The sequence below is a fragment of the Crocodylus porosus genome, unplaced genomic scaffold (genome assembly GCF_001723895.1).
Source record: "Crocodylus porosus isolate Cpor-Errol unplaced genomic scaffold, CroPor_comp1, whole genome shotgun sequence".
NCBI classification, from domain to species: domain Eukaryota; kingdom Metazoa; phylum Chordata; order Crocodylia; family Crocodylidae; genus Crocodylus; species Crocodylus porosus.
Window position 1 is genome coordinate 112,118,928 of NW_017728947.1, and position 27,906 is coordinate 112,146,833.

The following is a 27,906-nucleotide window of genomic DNA, read 5'->3' on the forward strand; positions in this document are numbered from 1 at the left end:
TCAAGGACTATTCATGCCTTGAAGCAACATTTAAAAAGGGCCTGGAGTGAGCTCTTTTCATTCACAAGTCATGGGTTTCATCAAGAAATAGTTTAACACGAGAAAAGCACTCAGCCCAGAGCTAGGCAGCTGTTTCCTGGGCACCAAGGTATTGGGAGGAACAAGGGGGAGGTTGGGGAACTGCATGGTGACCCCTTCTTGGGGTTTTGCGGTGGGATTCCCTGATCCCGCTGCCCTGGTGTGGGTAAGCTGACTTGTGCTTGCATGACTGGGAGCTGAAGTAGTCAGGTCTATGCAAACAGCCTGCCCCAGAGCTGATCCTCAGCAAGCAGGCACTCACCTGGAGCTGACTTCTGCACTCACAAGAGCATAAAAACTGCCATTTATTAGGTCTGACCATCCTGCCCCATCTCCTGTGTCACACAGGGGCAGAGAGCGGATGCTAAAAGGGAGGGTGAGCTGGGTCTGAGCAGGGCTTTTTCCGCTGTTCCTCTCCCACTTGCAGCCTCCAGCACTGCAGGGCTAGGACGCTCTGATGCACAGGCCGTGCCCCTCACTCCCCGGCTCAATAGCGACTGATGCCCCTTTCCTCCAAGGACGCCTTCACTCCCTTTTTAAATCTGGCTAAGCTGGCAGCATCCACTGCATCTGGTGACCATGAGTCCCACACTTTAATGACACCTGACAACTGGGAAGAAAAGGAGTTAAACAGGATCCTGTCGCCAGCAGAGGTATTGACCCTGGTGAATATTTAAAGCCCAGGTGGATTTGGAAAGTCATCTGTGAACAGCAGGGAAGGGGGTGAGTCGTTTCAGAGCCTGGAAGGATTTTCCCATGGATGCTAAATTCCCGAGGAAAAAGACATTGGTGCCTGCAGGGCTGCTTGCTGGTCAGCCGGTAACCGAAAGCCTTCAGACGCAGCGGGGAGTCTGCCGAGCGAAGATGAGAAGGGGATTCGGTGCCTGAAGTGGAGAGTGGAGGGATGAACCAGAAAGCTTTGCTACGTGGCAAACCAACTGGGGCAGCGAAGACGTGGCGGCATGGGCTTTCACATGGGCCAGCAGCCAGAGGGATGGGCTCTCCAGGAGCTCGGGCACGGAGCATGGATGTGCTAAAACCCTCGGCGTTGCCTGCTCTCTGGCACTGTTACCCATGCTAGCTCAAATCAGCCATCATGGGTAAGCTAGGACACTTTGCAGCATGCCACAAATCAGCTGTGAACCGTCCCTGAGTGCCACACCAATCCCTTTCCCCTGCCTGATCCACTGCTCTGCTTTCTGCTCCCCGCCCTGTGCTTCCCATATAATCTGTTGTTCTGCTCCCTGCTCTGTGCTCCCTGGCTGATTGGCTGCTCTGCTTTCTGCTCCCTGCCCTGTGCGCCCTGCCTGATCTGTTTAATTCTCCCTAAATTGAAGCGGTGTTTTCCGTTTAGGGCAAAGTAAACCCCCGTGTCATGTACACCCATTAAAGTGGTGCAAAAGGCGTTTAACCTGCTTTAAACCCTCTTTAAAGTGTTATGTACAAATGGGCTTTAACACTGTCCCTAAAGGGCCCTGCTGTCACCACTGCCCCTTGCGTGTAGCCCTGCGAAGGTCTGTAATAATCGGGTTGTTCCCAGTCTCGCAACAGAGGCGCTCTAGGGTTTCAGTAGCCTCAGCCTTGTTTCTACCTTGTCCCAGCAGCAATGGGTGAGGGATAAACTAGTCGCTATGTAGCTCCAAAGCTAGTCACTATGTTTTCCATCCTTGTAGAGTTGAAGGCTCAAACAGACTGTTCCAGTCATCCGTCTGACCTGCACAGCACGGGCCAGAGACCCTCCCCAGACATCCCTGCCTCAACCCCATCACGGTACGGATATACCTGAGAGGAAGGAGGACAGGACCTGTTACCGGACAGGCAGAGACTCAGTCCAGATCCACAGACAGCTGAACTCAGGCAGGAGTAAATGCCATACCCGCGATCCTGGCTAAAGACGAGGCCCGATTCTCGACTGCCTTGTGTCTTTTCACTCGTGCAAGGGGAACAAAAGCAACCACACCAGGCACCATCAGAAAGGCGCTCCCATTCCTCTGCACGGTGTGCTCTGCAAAGGCGGCTGGGACTCACCCTGAACTGCCCGCCGTTCCCGTCATCCAGCTCCAGGATGTATCCTTCCACCTGCACCATTGACAAGGGCGGCTGCTTCCAGGACAGGGTGGCGCTGTTGTTGTGGGTGCAACACTCTTCCAGCTGCAGGATCGGGGGCGCCGGCACTGGAGAGGAAGCTAAGCACAAATTAGTGTAACTCTGGCTTCTGCGACCAGAGCGGGAATTGGGTGAGTCGCGAGCATCCGAACTGTGGCAACCCACATCCACACGTGCACATTTCATGCCACGTGCAAAGGCTGGATCCCTCCTCTGGGAACCCGCTCTGCACCGGACACTGGAGTCAGTCTCATGAAACTGCCTTCCTCTGAGATGCTCTCCAGAGTCAGGCTCGGCTTCACTTTGTTCCCTTATTTTCTTTTAACTTCCTCTCCTCTCAATTTAGGACGAGTGTGAAAACACAGCAATACCCCTCCCTTCTCCCTAATTAAACATCACGCTTTAGGCTACATTGTTAAGGGAAGGTGGCAGCTTGCTGACGTGTGTGCAAGCTAAGTGCTCAGCCCTTCTCGGGTGACCCGAGCTGAGCCTTGCACTTCTCTGTTGAAAGTGCTGAAAATGATGGTGCAGCTAATGAAGAACCATGGAAGTGCTTTTGGCTGCTCTACTAGATGCACAGGTACCAATTAATGCCATTGAGATAAAATAGGATAAGTAATGGCAGGGCATTATTTCAAGTCCTTGCTGTGGTTGAAGCAGCAAATGTTTAAGAGCTTTTTGTATGTCCTTGCTGAAGTGTCTGCTATTGGGTGTTAATGACTGGTGTAAGGCAATCCATCAAGGAAGGAATGAAGCCTCTGGCAGGGTCAAGTCCTATGGGGCTGGTCTTGAAGTGGAGATCCAGGCCCCTACTTTAATACGTGCCAAAAAGCCAACAGGTGTAAAGCAGGACTCCAGCCAATAATGCTTTTCTGAGTCAGGGCCAATTAGCATCCTCTTTCAATTTCCGAAGAGACGACACGTCGGAAATTGCTCACAGGTTGTGATGGATCTCTGCTCCCGGTGAATTAATGAGAACTACCAGCAGCACACCACCACGTGGCTAGTTGTACACACGGACAGTACGTAATCAGGGGAAAATTAAAATGAAAGATGAAAACCCAAAAATTCCAGGAAAAAGAGAAGGGGAAAAAAAGAAGCCGGCTGGCTCAGGTGATGCAATTCTTTGCTGCGGGTGGAATAGCTCCGGCCTATCTTGAGAAGGGAGGTGGCTTGGACACAGGCAAATATAAGCACTTGTTTGAGGGCTGTAGCCGTGCTGGTCTCGGCACATCGGCAGACAAGGTTCCTTGGGTAAATCTGATCTCTTTTATTAGAGCACAGACCAACTGCAGATGCTTCCTCGGCCTGACGAAGGGTATTTATACCTGAAAGCTTGCAGAGAAGAATTTTTTCCAACTATTTGAGTTGGTTTAATAAAAGATATCAGATGTACTCAAGAAACCTGGTATGAAGGATGCACTTTCAGGAGAGACCTTTGTATGAGAGACAGGCAGGGCATTGTCTGAGTCGTGCAAGCACCCATGTGCACGTGTGTGTGTGTGTTCACACGTGTGTGTGTGCACAAGTGTATGGCAATTCTCTGTGGTACTCTCCTCAGTTCTACGCCTAATTCCCTCTGAAGCCAAGGGCTTGGTTAAGGGCAGGGGAAGCCTCTTTGGTGACCAGCCCCATGGGGAAGTGGTCTGTGTTGGCACCATGGGCTCACAATTATTCCTAAGGAAGTAGCAGGCATGTCCCCCCCACAACTCTCCCTTGGGACAGGCCATGCCAGGAAGGAGGGAGGCTGGGTGGTTTTGTGTTTGAGCCCCAGGACCAAGGTAGGCCTGATCTAGACTATGCCACATGGGTTCCTCTGGCATCCTACCCCCTGTTCATCTCCTGCAGCTTCCCTGCCACCAGACTAGGAGGTCATAGCCAGTCCCATCCTTCATGGTTGCTACAGTTATGTGTGCGTATTATGTTTGGATGTGATATGTTGAAAGAGGGGGGTTTTTGGATGGGTTTTGCTCTGGCAGAGGATGGGTTAATGGCTGGGTTGCAAAGAGGCTGAGTGTGTCCTGGCTAATTGCACTCTGCTGTGTGGGAAGGGTCCAAGGCTCTGTTTTTGGGCCTACTCTTTTGAACACCTTCATTAATGATGTGGACATTGGTGTCAGAAGGGGACTGGCCAAGTTTGCTGATGACACCAATACTTTGGGGAAAGGCGTCCACACCTGAGGACAGGACGGTGATTCAGGCCAACCCTGACAGGCTTGGAAAATGGGCAGATGAAAACCCGATGGCCTTCAATGCCGAAAAATACAAGGTACTCCACCTTGGAAAGAAAACCGCACAGCATGCTTATAGGCTCGGCAGTGCTACGCTTGCTAGCACCATGCCCGAAAGGGACTTGGGGGTCGTGGTTGACCACTGGATGAATATGAGCCACCAGTGTGATGTTGCGGCTGGCAAAGTGAGCAAATCTCTGGCTTGCATCCATAGATGCTTCTCTAGCAGATCCCAGGATGTCATCCTCCTGCTGTGCTTGGCCTTGGTGAGGCCGCAGCTGGAGTACTGCATCCAGTTCTGGGCTCCACAATTTAAAAGGATGTGGAGAAGCTTGAGAGAGTGCAGAGGAGAGTCGTGTTTTTCCTAATTATTGGAGTTGGGGTCTTTTTTAATCCTCAAATTTTAGCTGTCCTGTAATTGTGGACTCCATCTCATGGGGAGTTTGTACCCTCAGGGTCCTGTTACAACATCATGCTCCCTTCTCCAGCACACCCCCAAACCCCAGGGCTTTCCCTGGGCTTCACCCCACTTTTCTCCCTTCTTGCTTTTCAGGAAACAGATAGCGCCCCCCATTGGTTGCCCCCTGGCACGTCCTGATTTTAGCCTGGAAGGAGGCTTTGCGGCAAGAGCGAATTGAGGGCTGTTTCCTACGTGCGCTGAGGACAGGCGCTCACCTTTCATCTGCACAAAGTCGAGCTGGTGGATGGACTGCAGCAGTGGTGCACTGTCCAGGTTCAGGTCAAAGTCCGTGGTCATCCGTGGTGTCAGCGTCCCCTTCCCCCACTGGTCCTCGGTTAGGTGCACTCTCCTGATGAGCGCATCGGAAATCTGATGGCAATAGAAAGTGCAGCCTCAGCTACCATGTGTCACCACGGGATGGGCGGTGTGCACTGGAAGGAGCTGCAGTGGTGCCGCGGTAAGTCACGAGGGTTGGGGCATGCCCACTACTTCGGAGTAGTGCAAGTTGTGCCAATGGCTTCACAATACCCCAAGGGCTCTAGATGCCTTCCCTGAAGGCTTAAATGTGTAAGTTGCTCCGAGCAGAATCATATTGTGTATCAGGAGATGGTTCATTAGGTGAACCACCCCTAATCTGGAGCCTCCAGTGCCAACCCAATGCCTGGACCCATCTGGGAGACAGAGGTGATTCCCATGCTCCAGGACCGTGCTTGTGACTGACCCACCACCCGAGCCCTTAGCTGGAGGATTGCAAGCGTCCTCCTTACTCCATAGGACACAACATCATCTGCTGTAAAACTCTTCACTCAGAGCCTTTTATAAACCACAGGATGAAGAATCGTGCCCTGGTCTCTGGCCTTTATTTCCTATCTCTACTGCTTGCTTCTGCACCTTGCATTCAGCTCCTGATTTCTGTATAATGATCTTCTTCTTACCAAGGGCCAGCTTCTGGGGTCCTTTCTTGCCAGGAGTAGTTGCTTACTGCTCACACTGTCCCGCTGATATGATGTGTAAAGGTATTATTTAACGTGAGTATGGATCAGGATCCGACCCATAGCAGGCACTGCTGCCCCCTCACTCAGCCTGTACTGCCAGATCTACCCATCTCACCCCGAGTGGGGTCCTGCTCACACAGCAGCGGATGGGCGGCTAGCCCCTGAGCTCCGGCACAGCTGGATTGGCTGCCAAATAGGAAGGAAACTTCTAACTGTTGTTGTGAGAGGCAAGGAATTGCGTGGGTGCTGTCTTTTATTGGACCAGCTGCGTAGTTGGGATGGGCACAGGCAAGCTTTGGGCACCAGGTCTCTAAATGAAGTCACAGGAATAAGAAGGATGGCTGCTACTCTATAGGAAAAATTGGAAGGAAGGAAGTCTCCCCTTCTATATTGGACCCAACCCTGCACCTTCCCATTCCCTGGGGTTGTTTCGGGCCCTGGTGTCCACAGATAACACCCCCCACACCTTGCCCCCCTCATGCAGGGGCTGCCAGTCAAACCCCACAGGGAGCAGGAGGTCTTTGGCCATATCTCCTGCCTCCGCCTTGTCCCTGACACCCTCCGCCTGTGGCTGGTGGCTGGGAAGAGTGGGACGTGCTGCTTAAAAAAGTCCAGACAAGGCATCGCTCAACCTCCGTTTTCTTGTAGTGCCTAATGATGACGAGAAGTGATGCCTAAGCGGCCTGGCCCATTCTGTGACAAGGATAGAGACTGACTGGCCTAAAGATTCAGACCTGTATCTGCCCTTGCCCCACTGGGTCCCTGGCTTTGCACGCTCTCAGCCATGGGTAAGTCAAAAAGCCCCTGGAAGTGCAGATCCCCCCACACCAACCCCACACCAACCTGCAGGAACCCGCTGGGGTCGTTCTCCTTGATGACCTCCAGGCAGTACTCCATCAGGCCTGTGGTCTGGCGCAGCTTGACCGTGCAGTGGGAGATCTGGTCCCGGACCACCTGGGGAGAGACAAGGAGAAGAGCGTTTCCACGGGGAGCTGGAAGCTGGGAGACTCCCAGGGCCTCCCCCTGCCCCTTCATTGCTAAGGGGCATGTGCCCGTGACTGACAGGGAAGATCAGGGGGCAGAACCAGAGGGGAGCAAAAGAAAGACGGGCCAGAGGGAGGGAAGGGCACAGACGAGTCCACATCACTCCTGTCCCTAATGAGATCCACTGTGAGATGCCTCTGTGCACATACACCACTGCAGTGGTGGGGATCCAAGGGCCCCCGCCACGGCAGGCAGGGAGGCTTGCTGCAGAGCTCCTGTTAAAGAGATGTAACGGGATGGTCTGTCTGTGTAAAAGGCGCTGGGTAGCCCCATTGAGACAGCCCAGCTGTAGGGCATTTGGATGGACATGGAGTGTCATGCTGGAGCTATAAAAAGCTCCCAGAAGAGTAAGCAGGAGGAGGAAGCTAGTGGTGGGTTCAGCTGCTGGAAGGGGTCAGGCTGCTGGGCTGGGAGCCAGAGCTAAAGGATTCATCCTCCAGAACAAAAGGATTTGTCCTCCAGTGCCTGGGCTGAGGCAGAAGGGTTTGGTCTGCTTATCCGGTAACTTAAGTGTGACGGGCTGGCTGGCAGCGACCTGGCCCAGGGGTTTTGAAAGGGCAAAAGATGATTGGAGGACTTGGGATTCCCTTTCCGCACCAATCAGGCCCCAGAGACTCACCCCCCGTGTCCCCTGATTGGCCCTTTGGGTCACCTGGAGGGGGATAAAAGGGGCAGCGTGGGCTGACCCAGGAGAGACCAGCGAGGGACAGCAAGGAAGGAGCTTCACAGAGCTGGCAAGAGCTGAGCCAGCGGGGCAGGAGCAGTGCCCCGGAAGAGCCTGAAAGAGCAGGACCAGCAGGCAGCAGTGGGACCCTCAGCAGCGCGCGTGCGGCTGGCAGGAGAGGCTCCCGCTGGGCTCCAGGATCCCCTGGGAGAGGCTGCAGCCAGCAGGAGAGGTCCCTCGCTCCAGCAAGGATCTGAGCAGTGGCCTGAGGGGTTCCCAGCTCTGCTTCCAGCTCCTGCAATCAGAGGCCGGGCTCCAGGAAGGTCAAGACCCCTTGCAGGCTGGAGCAGTGCCACCATGCAGGTGGCATGTTCCTGCCTACCATGGGGGAGATCTGGGCCCAAGTCCTAGCTGAGGTGACTTGGGGTGAGTGAGATAACAAGAAGCAAATCTTCTTGCAGTGGAGAGGGGCCATTGTGTTTTTCCCCCCTTTTTCCCCCTCCAGGTACCAAGGCCCTATGTTTCCTTGTCATTTGACATTTTGCATTTTGTGCCTTTTTATATTTTGCCAACCCGTATTGTTTGTTCTGCTGTTTGTGTTTTATATTTTGTTAACCCTGTTTTTGTCAATGATTGTAAGTGTTTAACCTTGGGGCATTGTAGTGTCCACTATACCCTCTGATTTATGCCTATTATGTTCCCAGTATTAAAAAGTATATGGTTAAGTCCCCATTGGTGGTCTGGCTCTGCTCTACAGGGGGAGGAGAGTCTCTACACCTCCCACAGCGCTTGTGCACCTGCTTTGATCCTTTCAATTGGAGAGGGGGTACCTCTTGGAGTACTGCCCAGGTTACATAAGGATTGTGATATTTGAAGGATGGGCTGAGGAGCTCCTTGGGGAGCAAAGCCTGCCTGCAAAAGCCAACAGGTTGGGTAACCCGCTTCCAAGGCCCTGCAGCCTCAATAGATGGGTATCAGCCCAGTGCTGCAGATGTCAGCAATGCCCCAGCGTATGCCAGCTGAGGGTCAGGCCTAGCCTGAGTCAAATCTCAGCCAGGGAATGGAAGGAGCAGGGGCTCCAGGAACCTCCTTCCTATAGCCTAGGGGCTACTTCTTTCCTCCACCTCCTTGGGCGTATTGATCATCATCACTTCATCAAGCATTCAGTTCTGCAGTATGCTGGAACTGAGGGCATGCGTTTCCCAGTTTGCAGGATACAGGGTTTGCGTTTGCAGGATACAACCCCAGTGCTAACAGTTAATGAGAATGAGGGTAACCCATTTCTGCCCAGGTCATCCACAGATCTAGACAGCAGATCAAGTAGTACATCATGGCCTATACTGAGCAGCAAGAATGTGTGGGCAGTGAACACGCTCCCTCATGAGTGCAGGTCCTTCTGCGCCTTTGGCTGTGGCTCTCCAGGACATGTTTGCAGGACACCCCCAGAAGTGGAAAAACTTCCCAGCTCTTGTTCCTGAATCCAAAGGAGCGACTGCAATGGTTTACCTGGGACCCTAGCAGCCATACATACGCATCATCGAGTTCAGCTCTGATAACTGGACTGTTAACAACCATGTGCAACCCCAAAGGCTTCCCATAATAACTTTTCAATAATTCAGACCACCGAGTCATTACAATAATGCAACTGTTTCATAACCTGGGTTTCTCTTGTCTCTTCTAATGGTGGGTTCTGGAAATTGGCTTAAACCCTCACATAGATACAGAAAGACTGGGGATTTTTTTAAATCGGTGGGATACTGTACATGCTAATGGCTGGTACATCTAAGCAAAAAATCTTTCCCTGATTTGCACTGCCCATCCTTACCCATAGAGCTGGATCCAGGCTGAATATTTTGCATTCATTCAGAGTCCTGATCTTCAGATGATGTCAATGGAAATTCCAGGTACAGCGCACACAGCAGACTTGCACCGGAGATAGGGGATTTGTAGCACAGATCAGAGAAGGCAATTTTACACTTTGGGTGAACGTGTCAACAGCAGGTATGGAAGAGCCTACAGCTGTGTAAAATTGGCCAGACTCGATTAAGCTAAGCAATCCCATAGGTGACATTTATTTAATACATTACGCAGACGATAAAGCACCACCCTTCCAACAGCATCAGCAGCTACAGCTTAGTTGAAAGACTTCAGTACATGGAGGTGAATAACTCCCGAGTTCATGGTTTGACATTAACTGTTGCCTCACTATAGCTATGTATCTATGATTTATCAGCCAGGAACCTGACTACAGAGCAGTATCCAAGTAGCCCTCCTTGGCTAGGCAGCCTCATTTGATGGCAGGTGAGATGGATCACCCAAGCACCTGTGTTGGTAAACTGGGACTTCCGGTGAAGACATTCAAGCTCTACTTTCCGGCATCAAAATGAACCTTAGTTTCAAGGGTGTACAATGGCTCACTCAGCACAATCAGCAAGATCCTGTGTTACTCAATTATAACTCAATCCCCGATCCTTAATTATCTAGTAGACTGCAAAATGTCATATAACTCAGGCTGGCATCCCCCTTTCCACACAAATGCATTAAAGGGCTGCCCACCAATATTCCTCCATGCAGCTCTCAGTGCTTATGGACTTGCCATTTTATTTTTCTTGTTAGGAAAACATTATATTCCATTTGCTGGGAGACTCAAGCCAGCACGAACTTCAAAAGAAGAAGAGAATCGGGTTCAGGCTGGACCAGCAATTTTAAGGATGTTAATCGGCATAGGCACAGCTCTGGAATTAGTTAATTGGTGCATTTGCTACAGAAAAGCCGGAAGGGGGAGCTTACTCATTGTTTTTAAATCTCTTCCTGCCCACCAAAGCAGTACATGCTGGCTGGGTTATACCCTGTGGAAGCACGTAGTGCAATAGCAATGGCTTGCTCTTGATTCTCAAGATGCCGCAGTCCCTGGAGGTGCCTGGAGATCCTTTCAAGGGTGCTGCAGGGTGCCGTGCAATGTCCGCACGGGGAGGTAGGCAAACAGGATTCACAAGGCACACCCAGATATTTCATCTGGGACTTCCTAGTGTTGAAACCATTCACCCCTGCAGGTGTGCTTTCTGAGTTCTTTGCAACAAAATAATTGCGCTCGTATTTTTCTGTAGTCAAAAATGAGTGAAAACTAAGAGCTGGGATTTTCCAAGGGGCGCCTTGAATCTAAGGTTGAGAAGCACTGCTTTAAGGCAAGACTACAATGCAGGCAATGTAAGTGCACACCAGAGCGTTGTCCTCACTGACTCCCTGCCACTGCTGGGAAAAATTAATTCACTATTCATTGCTACAACCCAAGTGAACTTAGTATGTTGAGTTACAGCAGAGGCTGGCAGCTAAGGCACTAGACTGAGGGCTCAGGGGACACTGATCCTGGTCTTGGTTCAACCTGCCGTGTGACTTTGGGCAAGTCTCCATGTCTTTATGTCTTTCCCCCATCAATTTAGATTGTAAGCTCTTGGGGGCAGGGGCTGTCTTTCCTATGTGGCCACCCAGCACAAGGGATCCTCTAGGTGTGCTTACAACTAGGGTTTGGTCTGGTTACCAAACAACTGGTAGTGGCTGGGAAGCCTGTTAGTGGCCCTGATGCTGTATTTCACCATAGCAGGTTATAAGAGAGCTTACAACATTGATTTTCACTTCTCAAGCTATTTTTCAATGTTTCATCAACCAGGCTTGGTTAAAACCAAGGGTCCCCATGTAAAGCAGCTATTTAGTGCCCAATGTGAGGTTCCAGGGTAGAGAATTTACCCTGATCCACCATTACATTGCATCAGGTATCAACAGCGTAGCAGTACAAGCCATTGGGAGTAACTTTGCTCACGGCCATGGCCTTACCATCCTCAGCCATCCCCACATCCCTCTGGTACAGGACCAGGTAACAATGGGACAGAAGAGACGGTCCAAGAGACAGTGCCCAGCACATGGTCACTTTTGCCGCACATACTCTGATCCCAGACCTGCAGTTTTCATACTGGCAAGATGTCCAGTGAAGTCAAAATGGATCCTGCAGCACTGTAGGCCTGGCGCCTTCTTGAAGTCAAAACATAAATGGTAGAGGATCTTCACTGGCAGTACAGTGATACAGGCACCAGCATCGGCTTCGTTGAAGCAATGGCCCCCCACAGCCTCAGCAGTATAATACCGTGAAACCACCACCAAACCCTGCAGTGACAGAATCAGCCTGGAGCGCAAGGGAAAGGAGAGACTCTCCAGTCTCGTGCAGCCAGGGCTGAGACACCATTAGCTCAGAGTCCATGTATGCTGGCCACATATCTTCACTCAAGTGTCATAGCACTGACCTGTGAAGCAAGGAAATGTAGCCCGTGTCGACATGCCCCTAAAGGAAACTAGATCCCCTAACTGTAGCAGTCTGACTACTAGTCCTCATCAGCTCGTCTCTAAGCAATGCCTCTGTCTAAGACTATCTCGAGTTTCACCATTTGATTGTCATATGCAGCGGGCTCATTGTCGCTAGTGACTGGGTTGGATGGGACACCTGCTGGGGCAGGGCTGGGGAAACCTTGCTGCTGCCACGGCTGGGTCCCGCAGCTGGTGCCTCATCAACTTTGATGGGCAGCCACCGGCAGGTAATCATTTTCTAAATTTTAGAAGGGCCCCGCAGGTTGGGTAGAATGGCCTGGCAGGCTGGACCTGGCCCGCGGGCCATATTTTGCTCTACTCCTCACTGCCAAGGACTCAGGGGGCCTGACCTTCAGGGCACTGCAAGAGCCTGGAGAGGTATTACCAATGATACCTCTGGAAAATCCTCTGCATCACATGGGAAGATCACCGCACAAGTGCCACCATCCTTGCTGAAGCCAGTGTTACCAGTGTGGAACCAGTGATCCCCAAGCACCAACTTTGCTGAATGCCCGACTCTCGACTCCCCAAACACATACTTTACTCCCAGTTTAGCTGTGGCCTGAGATCTTGTGGCAGCAGAAGGAAATGCTACAGGGACACGCTGAAGGAAGCCGATCTCAAGAGCGGGGCGGGGATGGTGCTACAACCTCCACCAAGCAGCAGCCTGCTTCGAGGTAAAGTGCCTTGCTCTTGACGCAGAAGAGAGAGAGTGGAGGAAGGAAAAGGAGGGGCATCCTGGCCTATGGCCTCCTTTCTCCTGTAGAAAGACCTGCAACTTCTGTGAACAAGACCCATCAACGAGCTGCGGTAGAGATCATCCTCTAATCGAGTCATTGCCCGCGACTCGGGGCCTGCCACTAGCCAGCTCTGCAGGATAAGCGGTCGCTGCCCTGCCGTGGGATTGCTCTGGTTTGTAAAGCATGTATGAACCAGAGATGCCAGGACCCTGCAGACTCCAAGGAAGAGGCTTGGTGCCCTTCTCCATCTGCTAGGCCAGGAATGGTCCGTGTGGATCTGTGCCAAATGCATCTAAAGCCAGCATCCCCCTCCATCCCATCCTTGGGGAAACCGCCCTGATGGGAAGTGCATGTGCCAAACCAAGCCTTATCTTCTTATCGTCTTTGCAGCTTAAACCCAGGTGCAGTGCTTTCAGGATAATTCCTCCACGTGCCTCTGCTCCACAAGAGTCAGTGCCTTCCAAATAGTAGCAGTGGGATCGCCATCTGCCGTCACTGGCAACGTGCATAAATCCCAGAGATGGTTTCACTCAGGCTACGTGCTACATGAGAAAAGGGTTTCAAGGAGAATCTAAGGTCAGTGGCGTGTCACCGTGCGGCGCGGAGGCCCGCTGGGAATCAGATGCACAGCACGGCTTTGCATGAGCTCTCACACTCTTCGCTCTGTAAGTAATTTGCTTTCAAGCGATGCATGCGCACCACACAATGCAGGCGCACATATGGATCGCGCTGCCGGGCTCAGACACCGGAGGCATCTGGAGGAAGCAACAGATTGAACGTGGGAATTTTAAGCCCACAAAGTCAGAGCAACGTCAGGACTGTCATCAGCCATGTAATTAGTGGGGGCTGGACTCAGGCCAACACATTTCCATAGCGGGATGAATGAAATTCCGAGGGACGTTAATTGCCGCTGTACAGCTGAGCGTGGGGCTCCGAACAAAGCTGTCCTATATTTAGGGCCCGGTGCTCACACCCCCCAGTCAGCTTCACTGGCAGAGAGGAGGGGGTTGCACACAGATCTGCAGGCATAGGGGACCATGCGCAGGCCTGCAGGGGGGTTTCCTTGCAATGGATCAGCTGGAGAAGACAGCTCCGGGACCCGAGGTGCGGGCAGCGACAAGATCAGAGGATGATCTCTACCACAGCTCATTGATGGGTCTTGTTCACAGAAGTGGCAAGTCTTTCTGCTGGAGAAAGTAGGACACAGGCCAGGATCTACCACTGCACATCTGCAGACGTCACCGAGCATCACCAGAGCCAAGGAGCTCCTGGCCTTCACTCTGCTGCCTGTTTCTTATGGCACCTGGCATCCCTGGCACAGGGATACTGTTGTCCCACTGCTGGTCCTGAACCCCCGCTGTTGGTAGCGATGGGTGTTTCATGGCACCCTTCCTGCTCCTGGCAGCCCTTCTGAATCTGCAGGGCTGGAAACCCGTGAGCCTCACGGATAGGGTCGGTGGCCATGCAGGTGAAGGGGACCATACCCAGACACAGCATCTCTGCCTTCTGAACCCAGAGCCTAGACTTGTAGGACCAAGGACCCTCCTGTAAGCGTGCATAGGGAAGAGCCAAGATTTTACTCAGTTCTGTTTTGGTGTGAGATCTGCAACGACAGGACGGCTTCAGCTGGGCAATGGCTTGCTGACTGCAAGTGCCCTGCTCTCCAGGCTCGTCTAATGTGCCCAATGGCTGTGGAACAGCAGCTTATATCTCACATGTACGTGTAATAGGAAGATGGATCCAGGGCCAGATCCTGAACTTGCTTACACACCCCAGGCCCTCTGCCCCACTCCTTTGGCAGTCACAATTCAACCAGCCTCCCCTTTTCCATGTTGAGGGAGCCCATGGACTTGGGGATCTGTGCATGAGAGGAGACGGAGACACAGGGGAAGCCAAATACACTTCAATTCCTCCTCTCCACTGGCCTCAAGGGGACCAGGATGCAGCGGGATAGCCCAGGCCATGTACCTGGGGGCTGCTACTAGCCCTGGTCACTGGGGCCTATCCCAAGCCAGTCCCAGGGCTTCATGCATCCATTGCTCTTCCATAGTCCTCCAGGCCTGCTGTGCACCCCCTCCGAGTCCGCGCCTCTCTGGGGGGTGCTGGCTCTCAGAGCAAACAGAAAATCACTTCCTTTTGGCCTGGGTTTGAACCCCGCCAAGAATGAATGTTACAGCAGACCTTGGGGTGGGGAACGCAGCAGCACTGATGGGGCCGTGGTGCTGTCGGTGTGAGAGATAGCAGCTCCCTAACGCAGACAGCATGCTGCAGGGGAATCGACGGGCCGGAGCTGGGCAGCTTTGCTCTGCAGCTCTCAACATGCACCCAGCAAGGAGGCCATGGATCTGCTGCAGGGGATCTCTGCTCAGCTAGGCCACCGCACCGCTGTAGTGGAGCCAGGGAGTCTGCCGGAGACCAGCAGCGCTGCTGCACACCGTCTATGGAGGCGTGCTGAGCCTGCAGAGAGGAGGTGGGATGGGATAGGAAGCCTCCCCACCCCTGTCTCTCTCAGCTCTCACTGTCACCGTCCCCGCTTCCAGCCAGCAAGGCGGCGTTGCTGTCTCCACCAGCGGGCTGCCCTCATGCACGGCATCGCGAGGAAGGTGATTAAGCATCGAGTTTCCTCCTAGATAATCCCTCCTAGATAAAGTTTCCTCCTAGATAAAGGCCTGGGTCTGAAGTGGAAGTGCCAGTCAAGGGAAGCTTTTAATCCCCGGCAGAAAGAACAGGGAAGCTTGTGCTCCCAGAGATGAACAGCTCTTTCTCTGCTCTCCACAAGAGCCAGCTGGGCCATTTTAACGCTTCATCCAGTTCTGTCTAAATAGAGCGTGGCCCAAGAGCCAGATTAATCCCCAGAGGACCAGGCAAATTGCAGTGTGATAGACTCATACCATCCGAGACAGCGAGGGCTGGAAGGAGCTCAGGAGGTCACACCGAGTCCATGCCCCTGCTCCAAGCAGGACCAGTCCCAGTCCCAACTACGTCATCCCAGCCAGGGCTTTGTTTTTGAAAACCTCCAAGGATGGAGAGTCCACCGCTGTGGGTAACCTGTTCAAATGCTTTACTACCCTCCTCCTGAGAGAGTTTTTCCTAATATCCAACCTCAACTTGCCTTGCTGCAACTGGAGCCCATTGCTGCTTGTCCTGTCATCTGCCCCCACTGAGAACAGCCCAGCTCCGTCCTCTTTGCAGCCCCCCTGCGGGGAACTGAAGTCTGCTATTCAATCCCCCTCGGTCTTCTCTTCTCCAGACTCAATAAACCCAGTTCTCTCAGCCTCTCCTCATAAGTCATATCCCCCAGCCCCCAAACCATTTTTATTGTCCTCCACTGGACTCCCTCCAATTTGTCCACATCCCTTCTGTAGTGCGGGCCCACCGAGACCCAGACCTGCAAGGCAGGACCAAGCTGGGCAGGAGTGGTAAGACCACCTTGGTCACCCAGCCCAGGCCCCTGCTATCAGCTGGATGGGGCTGTCAGGCTTATAGCTCCCACCGTGTTAGGGATCTGTGGGGTGACAACACCACTGCATCTGGAAGGCAGGGTAAAGCTGCACCTTACAGACTAACTGAATCAGAGATGCATGCATTTTTGTAAGCCAGGGCTCACTTCATCTGATGCTAGAGACAACGGGGCATTCAAGGTTGGCAGGTTTGTGGATCTTGGGTACGAAGTAAAGATTGCCTGGCCTGAGCTCCTGGGAAGGGGAAGCATTGATCCTCCCCTGTGCTGCTGGAGGTGGTGTCTTTAAAAAGCCATTTCGTTTCTCCCAGCGCTGTGCATGAGGTCCTCCGTGAGGAATTTGTAAAACTCTTTGTTGCAAAATTGTTTCTCTGCTTCCTGCATGTTGGCTGTTTGGTCCATGACAGCAGTGGCACCCCCTTATTACCTGTTGTATAATAATACCAGGGTTGTTTTTAAGGCTGAGTATGGATCTCCATTCTGCAGGACTGAGATTGTCACCTAAGTGGTGTTTTTGGGGCACTCTCAGCGGGGGGCATGGAGGCAGAAACCATTTAAATCCAGGTCCAGAGTGGGGCTGTGGCACCCAGGTGGAGTTTAGGAGCTGTCCTCCATGTGTTGTGTATGGCTCAGGATTGTGGTGGGTTGCTCTTTGTGTCGTTCCTTGTCATGGAAATATTCCCTTAGTCTTAGTTGGCAGAAAAAAGCCACAAGGTCTCCATACACCTATTTGCTTAAAAGGTGCCGTGGGCCTAGCCCACTAAAAACATGTGGGCCGCCACTACTGGGTGGCGAAGAGCCTCTTTAAAGCCAACTGAGTACAGGGGACAACAAAGGAGAAAACAGGGTGTGCACGTGAAGGTCATAGGGCCAAAACACATGCTCCCTGGGGGGACACCGAGCAGAGCACACCGGACATCGCCCACCGGCTCTCAAACTCAGCAAGAGCGCCAGCGGCTACTGCCCAGCGATGCTCCACTCGGAGTCACAACTGGAGGACACCAAGGAAAAACGCCCAGTGTCCCCGGGAACCCTCCCGGCCAGAGCCTGCCACCTGGTTAGCCAGATGGTAAGCTTGGCCAGAGCCAGAAGGAGATGGACCAGGAGGTCCCAGGCCTTAGTGGGGCGGTGGATGGGGAGTGCATAAATAAAAAGGTGCGGGGAAAAGTGCAGCCAGAACTGCAACAGCCGGTTCTGGAGGAGGAGGTGCAGGGGCTGCAACCTGGCGTGCTCCAAGACCACGTGCGCTGGGGTCTCCCGCAGAATCGGGAGCCGGGGATTGCTTTGAATCGCACCACATACACGCCTGTCGGGACAGCGCCGTGAAGGAGCTGCCAGCCTAGGTCCCCAGTGGCTCGGGGGGATCAAGGTGGAGTACAGACTCTGCCACCGGGGCCCATCGGCATCGCCCTCTCCTCAAATGTCCTGCCATTTGGTGTCCAGGAGGGACACAAAGGCGTGATGGTGAACTATATGGTCCCCAGCCAGCTTAGGCGGTGAGGTGGGGAAACCTCGAAATGGCTGAAAACAGCAAACTGGCTGTCCTGTTGCCATGATCTTATGCTCCTACAATCAACCGTTGGGTCCAGAGCAGATAAACCTAGATATGAAACACGGAGCTGCCTTTCTTCTCTACCTCACAATGAGATGAAACAAGTAATGATCAGAGCAGTTAGTCCTGTCTTTGGGGGAGAGATTTTTTTATGACCTCTTTATAAGAATATCTCCCAGGTGACCACGAAAACAGAAGCCCAACATTAATCTGAAATTAACTGCAAATGCATGCCGCGCTGTGAATCAATCACTAAGACCAGGGACAAGACAACAAGTCATGTATGCAGAAGGGAAAAAAGAGATCAGAATCCAGCATTACCCTCAGGTGTGCCTGTTCTGATCATTTGTGGTGGTGTAACGGGGTAACTAGATGCTCTGCTGGCTGCCGTGCCCTCTACAAGCTGGATGCTAGGTTTTCCTGGGTGATCTTTGCTGGGCATGTCTACACGAGACATTTTGCTACTCAACAGACCAATCTGCTTTGCAGTAAAGCACCACCGTCTACGCATATGCAGCAATTAGGCACAGTAGACTAATTTACTGTGCTGCTAGATAGTCCCTCAGATACAAGTGGTATCCATCAGCGTAGTAAATTACTGTGCTTAAACACACATGTAGACAGTGACGTTGGGATTAGTTTACTCTGGGTCACATTGGAATGGAGTATATTCAGTTGCATTAATTACATGTGTAGATGTGCCTGCTGTCTCCCACTTCAGACAAGCAGTCTGGTTTCTCGGCAGGGCTTTCATACTTTAAAGGTATTGCCTACAGGGAACCCAGTGCAGGGTGGGAAACCAAGTTTTGGGCTGCTGCAGTTGGACTCAACAGCTTGCTTAAACCTATCCTAGGTCTGGCTGTACTACCCTGAAGTCACAGCAAGGACTGAGGTTTGGCTACATCCTCAGACCAAAGGAAACCTTGATTTTTCTTTGTCAGACTCCTAGAGACAAGCCTGAGCGACAATGCAGCACAAAGCTAAACAGAACCAAAGGACTGTTAGGCCTTCTCAGTTGGCTCGACAAAGCCCTGGCTGGGATGGTCTAGTTGGGGCTGGTCCCGCTTGGAGCAGGGGTTGGACTAGATGTGACCTCCTGAGCTCCCTTCCCGCCCCATTTCCTAGACTTTTATGATGCCAGGACTGGCGGCAGGGCCACAGCAGACGGAGCCTGTAGTACTGACCATGCAGCTCTTCTGAGCTTCAATCTTGATTGAAGGACCTTTACAGTAGGACTACAGCACACAATAATGAAGCTGCAAATGTGGGGGGGTGGGGAGTTTACACTGAAAACCCACTTTCCCCACCAATTTCAGGGCCACTGGGCCGATCCTCACCCAGGGTAAATGGACTCAGATCTATGGACTGACATCACTTGAAGATGGGTCCTTGCCCAAATGGGTCCTTGTCCAAATTCCCTTTGGAGGAGCAGTGGAGCAGAGCTGGGGTGACTCCACAGGGGCCAGGTACACACATTACACTTTTTCCAGTATAAGTGATTGGAAACTGGTCTGTACCCATAACCGAACAGAAGTTCCACACAAAACGGGTCTGTATCCATAACCGAACAGAAGTTCGGCTTACATAGACTGGTTTAAAAATGGCAGAACCTGCTCTAAGATTTGCGCCCCCCCACCACCAAAGGGCAAATGTGCATCCCGGTAACTACCGGTCTAACCTTATGCTGCTTACAGAAAACTGCGTAACTTAGATCAAGTCCACCTCAGGCTTTTTGAATGTCTGCACCTAGCCAGGGAGTCCGGTGTAAAATGCTTGAAAAGATCGACAGCATCTTTTCCAGTGAGACTAGCAAGCAGACAGCCATTTTTCTAAGGGTCAGATCCCAAAGCCACTGCAGTCAGTCAAACGCTGCCCAGTGACTCCTGGGAATGGTGCAACAGGCCTGAAGATGCCAATGTCCCTCTTGCGCTCCAATGTGCTGGCAAGCAAGCGTTGAAAGCAGATGCCCAAAGAGCCCTGAGCACTTGACTCCTTTCCTAACGAGGTTACATCTCCGAGCGCAGGCCCCAGATGACTGAGAAGAGCACGCAGCATTCACCAGACTACAGCTCCAAACCAGGCTTGCATTAATTTTGCATGGGATTAGATGGGTTACAAAGCCCCATGCAGCTTGCGTACGATCGGAGCCCTGCTGAATTACGGAGCGTGCTGGGACGAGGGTAATGGGATGTAACCGATCGGCTGAGTCACACTGGGGATGCTGGCGAGGCTCCAAGGTGCCTGGGAAGGATTTCAGAGCAGCTGCAGCCATTGTTCGCGACGGCTTGAGCACTCCAGCACCCATTTTATCCTTAGGTGCTAGGGAAGGACACGAACCAGAGCTCTGCGGCTAATTGCTGCCTGTCATAAAGCACTTCTGTGCACCGCAACCTTAAAATAGGAACTGTATTCCTAAAGCTTTTCTTCCCCCTCAGATGCCGTTAACTCTAATTTACATTTTAATGCTGCTTCTAAAAGACCATAACATCTGTGCTCAGCTCTGAGAGTGTCCTCTTTTGCCTTTGCTTTTAAAGCACTTCACCCCAGGTGATTCAACCTTGCAGCCTCAGCCCTCGGTTCCTGAGCCTTGGCTAGGCAGAGGCCTCCCGAGCCATCGCACGGGAGGACACCAGGATAGGAGCTCCTGGTTGAGGCTCTGAAGCCTGCAGGAGATGGAGAGTGCTTTCCACAACTAATTACTGCTGGGGGTAAGACGGCATTTGTTTGTACAGCAATGGCCAGGGGCTTCCCTTTTTCTCCCCCTATTAAAGCTGCCTACCCCAGCCACTGGCCAAGACAATGCGAGGGTTTGAGCACCATGGAAAATCCTGTTTCCAAGAGCTGGCCACCAAAAAGGGTTTTTCCCCCAGTGGGGAAAAAAAAAATGTCTGGGCAGAAGTTTGAGACGTTGTGGTGAAAAGTATGTGTAGGGGGACGATGTTTTTCTTTCTGCCGCATTGACTCATAGATTCATAGAAGTCGGGTCAGAAGGGACCCTGCAGATCATCAGGTCTGACCCCCCGCCTGGGCAGGAGAGAAAACCGGGCTCAAATGACCCCAGGCAGGTAGATGTCAAGCCTACTCTTAAAGCCCCCCAGGGTAGGAGCCAGCACCACTTCCCTTGGAAGTTGGTCCCAGATCCTAGCCGTCCTGACCGTGAAGTCGCGCCTCCTGATGTCTAGTCTAAACCTAGTCTCCAACAACTTGCATAGCCAAGCAGTGCATCACGGGAGCCTCCTGTTGCGATGCTTCATGGCGATGGAGTGGAGTCGGGACCATGGTCCATGGGAAGCATGTCAAGGACCCTAACTAAGAACCGAAAACCAAGGGGTGCCACCAGAGCTCCGTCCCTTGGCATCATTAAAGCAGGATGGGAGGCCTTTTTCTCAAGCGTACGCTGTCTCTATTGATGCTCCACCACCATGCAGACAGGAGCCAAGGGCTGAGCCCTTTGTGCAGGTGGGAATGGGAAGACAATGAGAGTCGCTTTTTGTCATTTTCTTGGAAAAGGACAGAGATGACAGCTGTCTCTTGGGCACACGTCCAAGGTTGCCCTTTTTTCCCAGTGAAACGTGTCAGATAAAGCAGGCGCGCCTGGGGATCCGAGGGCCTCAGGAGCTTGGGAATGACTGGGGTCACTTGGGTACCCTTCACTATGAAATAGGGGCCTTATTTTTGGATTTAGGTACCCCAAAGAGCGGGCTCCTGGGGTTCTTGGCTTCCTATTCCAAAAGGCCTGGACCTTCTCACTCTCCTTATCCAACTCAAATTGTCTCTGACACTGGTGATCCTCCATCTTCATCCAAAGCCCCTCCATCTGTAGCTTCTTTTCCTCCAAGGTCAACCTCAGCTGCTCCAGCTCTGTGCTGGGGGAAGAGGGCTGTGAACTCACCCAGCTGCTGCTGCGGTGCTCATTGCCAACGTTGCCCTCCTGGACTGGCACGTCGGTGCTGGAGCTAGCTCAAGATGGTGAGCTTGGCTGCTCTGTGCTAGGAGCGTGATTAACGTTGTCTTCTTGGCCTTCCTCCTGGCACAATTCAGTGAGCCTCTCCACCGCATCACAGCTCAGGCTGTTTTTTCAGAGGAAACTGCCTCCAGGCTCCCCAAGAAGCCTTATTTGATCTCCCAGGACCCGCTCCGGTGTGGCTTCACAAGGGGCAAGTCTCTGGCTCTGAAGCTTGCTCTTCTCAGGCCCCCGCTTCCCCCACTAGTGGTGGCCTTAGGACTGTTGGGGCCCTGGGCAAGAGTGTCATTTGGGGCACTTTCACAGCTTAATTTTGATGACCTACAAGCAATTTTTTATTTCAAGTTCACTTTGCCCTATCCATGAAACTTATTCATAAGTTGAAGAAAGAACAAAGTTTTTAAAAACTTCACCCCCACAAAAAAATTGTTGCAAAATTCTGGAGCCCCCAAATGTGGGGCCCCGGGCAGTTGCCTGGTTTGCCCACCCCTACGGCTGCTACTGCCCCAACGACCCATTGCAACCTCTCCTCTAAGAGCTCCTTATTTCCGGTGAGCTCCTGGGAAGAAGGGGTGTTTTGTTCTTCTTCAGGGAAGGAGGGCTCTGAAACAGGTTCCCCAAATTTGGGGACACTGTGCAGGAAATCAGGTTGTGGCGACCTGGAGTAAGGCCTCTGCAGCACTCACCGGGTGTGCAGGATGGATGTGACTGCTTTCTCTCACCTCCCTGTCGTGTACCATAGCATGCAACGCTGCCCAGCCAGCAGCAGACAGACAGGGCCTCGGTTCTGCTTACACTTTGCAGCTTCTTCCCAGGCTGGCTGTCTTCTCGTTTGACCCCCAGCCCAGCTAGCAGCTCTCCCACCATGTGGGAGACAAGCATCTGTGCTTCTTCCAGGGAATTATCTCGGCAGGTGGGCGAGGAGCAGCGTGGCGCTGCAATGACTCAGGCATGGGTAGGCAGCAATCCTGCCAGCGGCAGAGTGGAGGAGAGCACAGAGGGAGGAGGCTGCAGAAGGGTCACTCAGGTCCGATCCTCACCCCCTTCCCAGGAGACGGGGGGAGGCACGTGCCTGAGTGAGAGCTGCCCGCAACCTGCTGTCCAAAGCACGGTGGGCGAAAGCAGGCACCACCCACCTGGGCCATGCTGTGTGCCAGGGTGCAACGCCGCACCCAACACAACGCTGCATCCCGCGCGCTGCATGGGACCACCACACAGACAAGGCACGGCCACGCCACAGGGCAAGCTGTTCCCTCCCACACAGCTTTCAAACCATGATTTCAGCAGCTTTATTACTGCTTCCCAGCTGCACAGCTCAGAGCGAACAGCCAACTTAAACAGACGTTGCTGCAGGCTGTGAGAATGGGCCTTCGGGTCTGAACCACTGACGGCTTGGAGTCATAGCAATGAGGGTTGGGAGGGAGCTCACGGGGTCACATCTACTCCAACCCCCTGCTCCAAGCAGGACCAGCCCCAGCTATCTTATCCCAGCCAAGGCTTTGTTTAGCCAGGTCTTAAAAACCTCCAAGGATTTTATAGATTTCATAGACATCAAGGCTGGAAGGGACCTCATAAAAGCACAGGGTCCAGCCCCCTGCCCAAGGGTCAGGAAGGCAGCTGGGATCAGCTCGCCCCAGAAAGATAAGCATCCAAGTGTCTCTTAAAGGTGTCCAGAGTAGGTGCTTGCACCACTTCTGTGGGGCATCTACTCCAGACTCTGGAGACTCAGATGGTAAAGAAGTTTTTCCTTACGCCCAGCCTAATGGACAGACGGGATGGGGGTTCCCCAACCTCTCTGGGTGACCTGTTCCAGAGCTTCACCACCCTCCTAGTGAGAAAGATTTTCCTAATATCCAACTTCAACTTGCCTTGCTGCAACATGAGCCCATTGCTCCTTGTCCTGTCATCCGCCCCCACTGAGACCAGCCCAGCTCCATCCGCTTTGGACCCCCCTGCAGGGAGTTGAAAGCTGCTACTAAATCCCCCGCCAGTCTTCTCTGTTCCAGGATAAATAAGCTCAATGCCCTCAGTCTCTCCTCATTTAGTCCTCGCAAAGCTTCCAACGTGCATTGCTCGAGGTCCCTGAACGCCATGGGAGCCCCTTGATTGCTTTGCCCTGCCCTTCCCTCCCCAATCAGCCCTCACTCTGCCCTGCCTCCCCACCAGTTTCAGCAGGACTCCTTAGGTGCAGGATGTAGGTACGAGGACCGGAGCAAATCCCACAGACACCCCATGGCCCAGACTGCCAAACCTGGCATCCTTTATGACAATGGGGAGATGCCAGAGGGGGGCTACTTTCATCCCTGCACGTGGACGTAAGTACTGGTGCTCCAAGCTGGAATTTCAGAGATGCTGCAATGCAGTGATCCCTTTAAGGGCCAGGAGCTGTCAGGCCCTGACCAAGTACCAAGCCCAGCTGGGAAGGGGTCAGGGGAGGTTCAGAGAGGCAGAAACCTCCCAGGGCTGCCCATAAAGTGAAAGGCCGCTGGGCTCCCGCAGCCCGGGGGGGTCAGGGGAGTAGCTTTTGTATGGTGTTGTTTTGTGAGATTGTAATTAACCCCGACCACCCTGGGGGGACCTTGGTGGGTGGTGCTGGTCTTTTCTAAATGAGAAGGCAGGCTGGCAGCCTGTGAGGAGCTGATGCATGGTGGGGTACCACTAGCTCCAGTGCCACAGCACCGATCGCAGCGTGGGCGTGCAAAAGAAAGGGAACAGGCAACCCTGCTCACAAAGCCCTTATTGTCTGACAACCCTGGGACTTCAATGGGCCCTACATTTGGCCAGGGACTTTGCTCACACCTTTCCCAGCGGGCAGCCCTGCCCCAGCACCATGCGGTTTTGCATTTAAACTCCTATCTCCCAGAGGGCGAAGCAAGTGACCTGATCTCGGAGGGGAGACCAAGACTGAAGAACAAAGGAGGTGGTGACTGAAAGGCAGGGATGAAGGCACGGTGTCTCTGTGAGCAAGAGGGAAGGGGTGCAAATGTGGAAAGGGGTGGCATGGCAGGCCTTGCAAAGACATGAACTGTAGGATGCAGAGGTCTGAGGTTCCCATAAGCTAGAGAGTCTGTTCGCTGCATGTCGAAGGCAAACATGGGACTAATGGCAATGCGGGGAGGCTCAGTCAGCTCCCAGCACAGGATAGTTGCGTTTGATACATGCCGAGAAGCGGCCAAAACAAGTAAGACGCCATGCCGGCAGCATGGGGCAGTGCCAGGGGCCAAATGCAGGTGGAGGGAGAGAGGACACAAGAGACCTTCCTCATTATTTGGTTGAAGCTGACTCACTAAAAGACTTTCAAATGATGGGTCCCGAAAGCTCAGCAGAACATAGTTACACCTTAACATTGGAGCCAAGGACGTCTGGGCCTTGGGGGCTTGCTTCGGAGGGACTGCTGTGAGCCTGCTGAGATGTGGCTAGACCCGCCAGAGAGAGCTGCACCTCCCTTGTCCCGGCAGATCAAGTGGAATAAAGTGGAAGCTAGGAGGTGAATCCTGCTCCAGGTCCTTGTACAGAAACAGGAATCAGCCCACGAGGCTGCAGCCCAATCTCAAGCCATACCCTGAATAACCTCCAACTTCAGTCCTCAACCACCCATGGGCACTAATACCCCATGCAGGTCTGCAGGTCGTCCTAACCCTAACCCCAAACCCTGCACCACAGGGAGCACGCACCCAAGAAGCTTTTTACCTTCTCACTGCCCAGCCTGCAGTGACTCTCCTCTGTAGTTTCAGTTTTCACAGCTGGTGAAGCCAGAAACAGTCAGTCGGTTGGCCCTCAAGGGACCTTTCATTCGGCTGCTGTTTGCAATCCCAGTCCCGGTCTCCCGTGCAGGGTTACAAACCCTGTCACTGTGTGCCAGGCACAGCCAACACAACCCTAGTGCTCCTCCTGCTCCATTCGTCTTAGTATCGTGTCCATGCTACGGGATAATCTGACAAGATGCTAGGTGCTCTCAGCTCTGGCTGTTAACAGACGCTGAGGGCACTCTCTGCCTTGCAGTGCAGGTTCAATGTGCCTTGCAAGTTCAGGATCCTAAGCTAGTCAGGGGAAGAGCCATGCCATCCCACAGCTGTGGCTCCATTAGGCCCTGTGCACACTCACGGCACTGCAGAAAAGTGACAAATAACTAGTATAACCTGCGCCTGCTGAAAACACTGGGTGTGAAGGGTGCAGCACCCTTTGTAGGGTGGACTGTACTTGGCTCATTCTTGGCCACCTGAAATCGTATGGAGGCTGGACCGATCCGTAACCGTGCCAGTGTGGATGCCCTGTGATGTGGGAGATCCAGGTTCAAGTGTCTCCCTCAGCAGGACCTGAGCTCATCCTGGGATACAGCACTTTGCTTTACGCAGCTCGGCTGGTGGCTGGCCCACACCCCTTGCCGCCTACCCACCTCAAGCAATGCGGCTACGGGGTTTGATTTGTGATCTGGTGCAGAACTACCCCGGATTTCAACATCTCAGCAAATGCTCCGAAAGGCATCTTCTAGTCAGAGCCTCGCTGGCATGATAGCGTGTGCATGTGTGGCGCGCATGTGCACAGCTGGAAGAACGGGAGCCAGCCTTGGGAAAGACGCGCCAAGAGCTTCCTTCAGGATTTACCTTTCCCATGGGGGTCTCTGATACTGGGAACGCTCCATGCAAGGTTGCAATTTTAACCCCTTCACTGCAACAAGCATCACAACCCGTGGCTGTGCTGTGGTGCATTAGGAGCTGAGGGGAACATCCCCAGGGTCGGATGCTCAGCCCCCTACGAAGGAACGCGCAGGACTCACCTTCAGCTTGTGCTCATGCTCCTTGTTGACGCGGGACAGCAGCTGGGCTTTCCTCCTGTTGAGAGCGTCGATGAGGGCGTCGCACTGAGCCACCAGGCAGGCCTCGAACTCCACGCTGTTCTCCTGTGGGACACAGCACATGCTCACAGCCGCGGGGTTCGACCAGCACCTTTCCACGGGGGGAGTGGGGCTCCGGACCCTGGAGGGGACGAGGGACTGCTAATCACTGCTCGCAGTTCCCCATGGGAGAAATGGGCCTTTCAGCTATCACACAAACCCGGGCCAAATCCAGCAACGCGCTCTCAGGCAACGCTCCCAGGAATCCCTGTAGGCTTTGGCCAGAGTAGGGTGCGACTGCTCAGTGCAAAAGGATCTGTACCAGTAAGGATCTGCTTGTAGGGCCTGTGTAATGGCACATGCACTGACTCCTGCAGGGGATGGCAAATCTCGATGCTGAGAAGAGCCTGACTGTGTTGGTCCCGCTATGAACCAAGGTGCTACAAGGAGTAAGCTCGAGAGCAATGACCAGGTCCACACTCCGTCCACCCACGTTTATCCCAGAGGTGAATGAGTAGCATCCAGGTTTTTTTAGGTCTCAGGGCAGGGCTTCTAGCCTGGGTTCAGTGCACAAAGGGGGTCGGGAGGAGATGAAGTCCTCTTCCTGCATCTGCAGCTCTCTGCCTTGAGAGCTGGGCTGGGACCTGGCAATATTATGAGAGCAGAGATGGCTTTCGCTGTGGGCTGGCGCAGCAGGTGGGGCACACAGTCAGTGGTAGGGGAAGGAACCAGGAGTGCAGAGGGCAAAGGGTTAAGGCAGCCAGGTGGTATCGTGCTGCAGAAGACCAAGATGAGTCTCCTTGGGCAAGGACAGGACAGGAATGGGAAGAACTGGGGGAGGAGACCTGTCCCAGTGTTTCAAGGGTTGAGCAATACCACTGACCTGCTGCTGCCCCATAAATACCAGGCGCCCCGTGAGAAGGGCAGGGGCTTGCCGCCGCGGGCTGGCGCATGCAACCCAGCTCCCCCTGCAAATCTCTGCCGCAGCTGCCTGTGCTTGTCCTGGTGGCACATCCCCAGCCCCTCTGCAGGGAGCGTAGCTCAGGCATGGAGAGCAGAGGGGAGGGCTGCCAGGAGCTGGGCACCTTCGCGCAGCTTTGCCAAGATCCCAGTGAGGTGATCATGTCCATAAAGCCTCGGCTGCCAGGAGGATGGGTACAGGGCTTGGATGGACCCTGAGAGCCCTGCTGGGTGGGAGAAGGGGGTGCTCCTGACAGCTCTGACCACCCGGGACGGTTCCCCAAACTCCTACTTTCCCGAGCAGCCGATCTCCACTGCACCCAGTGGAAGTGAGTGGAAGGGGCTTATTTTATCAGGGGCAGGAGGAAAGCTATATAGACCTTTGCCAAGCGGCTTGGTTTTATCTGCACTGCGAGCCCTGCTCAGGGGAAACGGGGAAGCATGGCAGGCTGGAGGCAAACG

General features: G+C 53.3%; 1 protein-coding gene across 6 annotated transcripts in view; it reads right to left on the minus strand.

The window, feature by feature from the left end:
• TRIM9 (tripartite motif containing 9) overlaps window positions 1–27,906 on the minus strand; it is a 145,233-nt gene that overhangs the window by 32,626 nt on the left and 84,701 nt on the right. For 5 of the 6 annotated variants that reach the window (XM_019550963.1, XM_019550962.1, XM_019550960.1 and 2 more), the window contains exons 3-6: window positions 26,428–26,550; window positions 6,714–6,824; window positions 5,091–5,244; window positions 2,107–2,264 (exon numbers count right to left, since the gene is read on the minus strand). In XM_019550963.1, the coding sequence (XP_019406508.1) occupies window positions 2,107–2,264; window positions 5,091–5,244; window positions 6,714–6,824; window positions 26,428–26,550 (546 nt within the window). The remainder of the gene's footprint in view (window positions 1–2,106; window positions 2,265–5,090; window positions 5,245–6,713; window positions 6,825–26,427; window positions 26,551–27,906) is intronic. The other variant, XM_019550959.1, reaches the window with a different exon arrangement.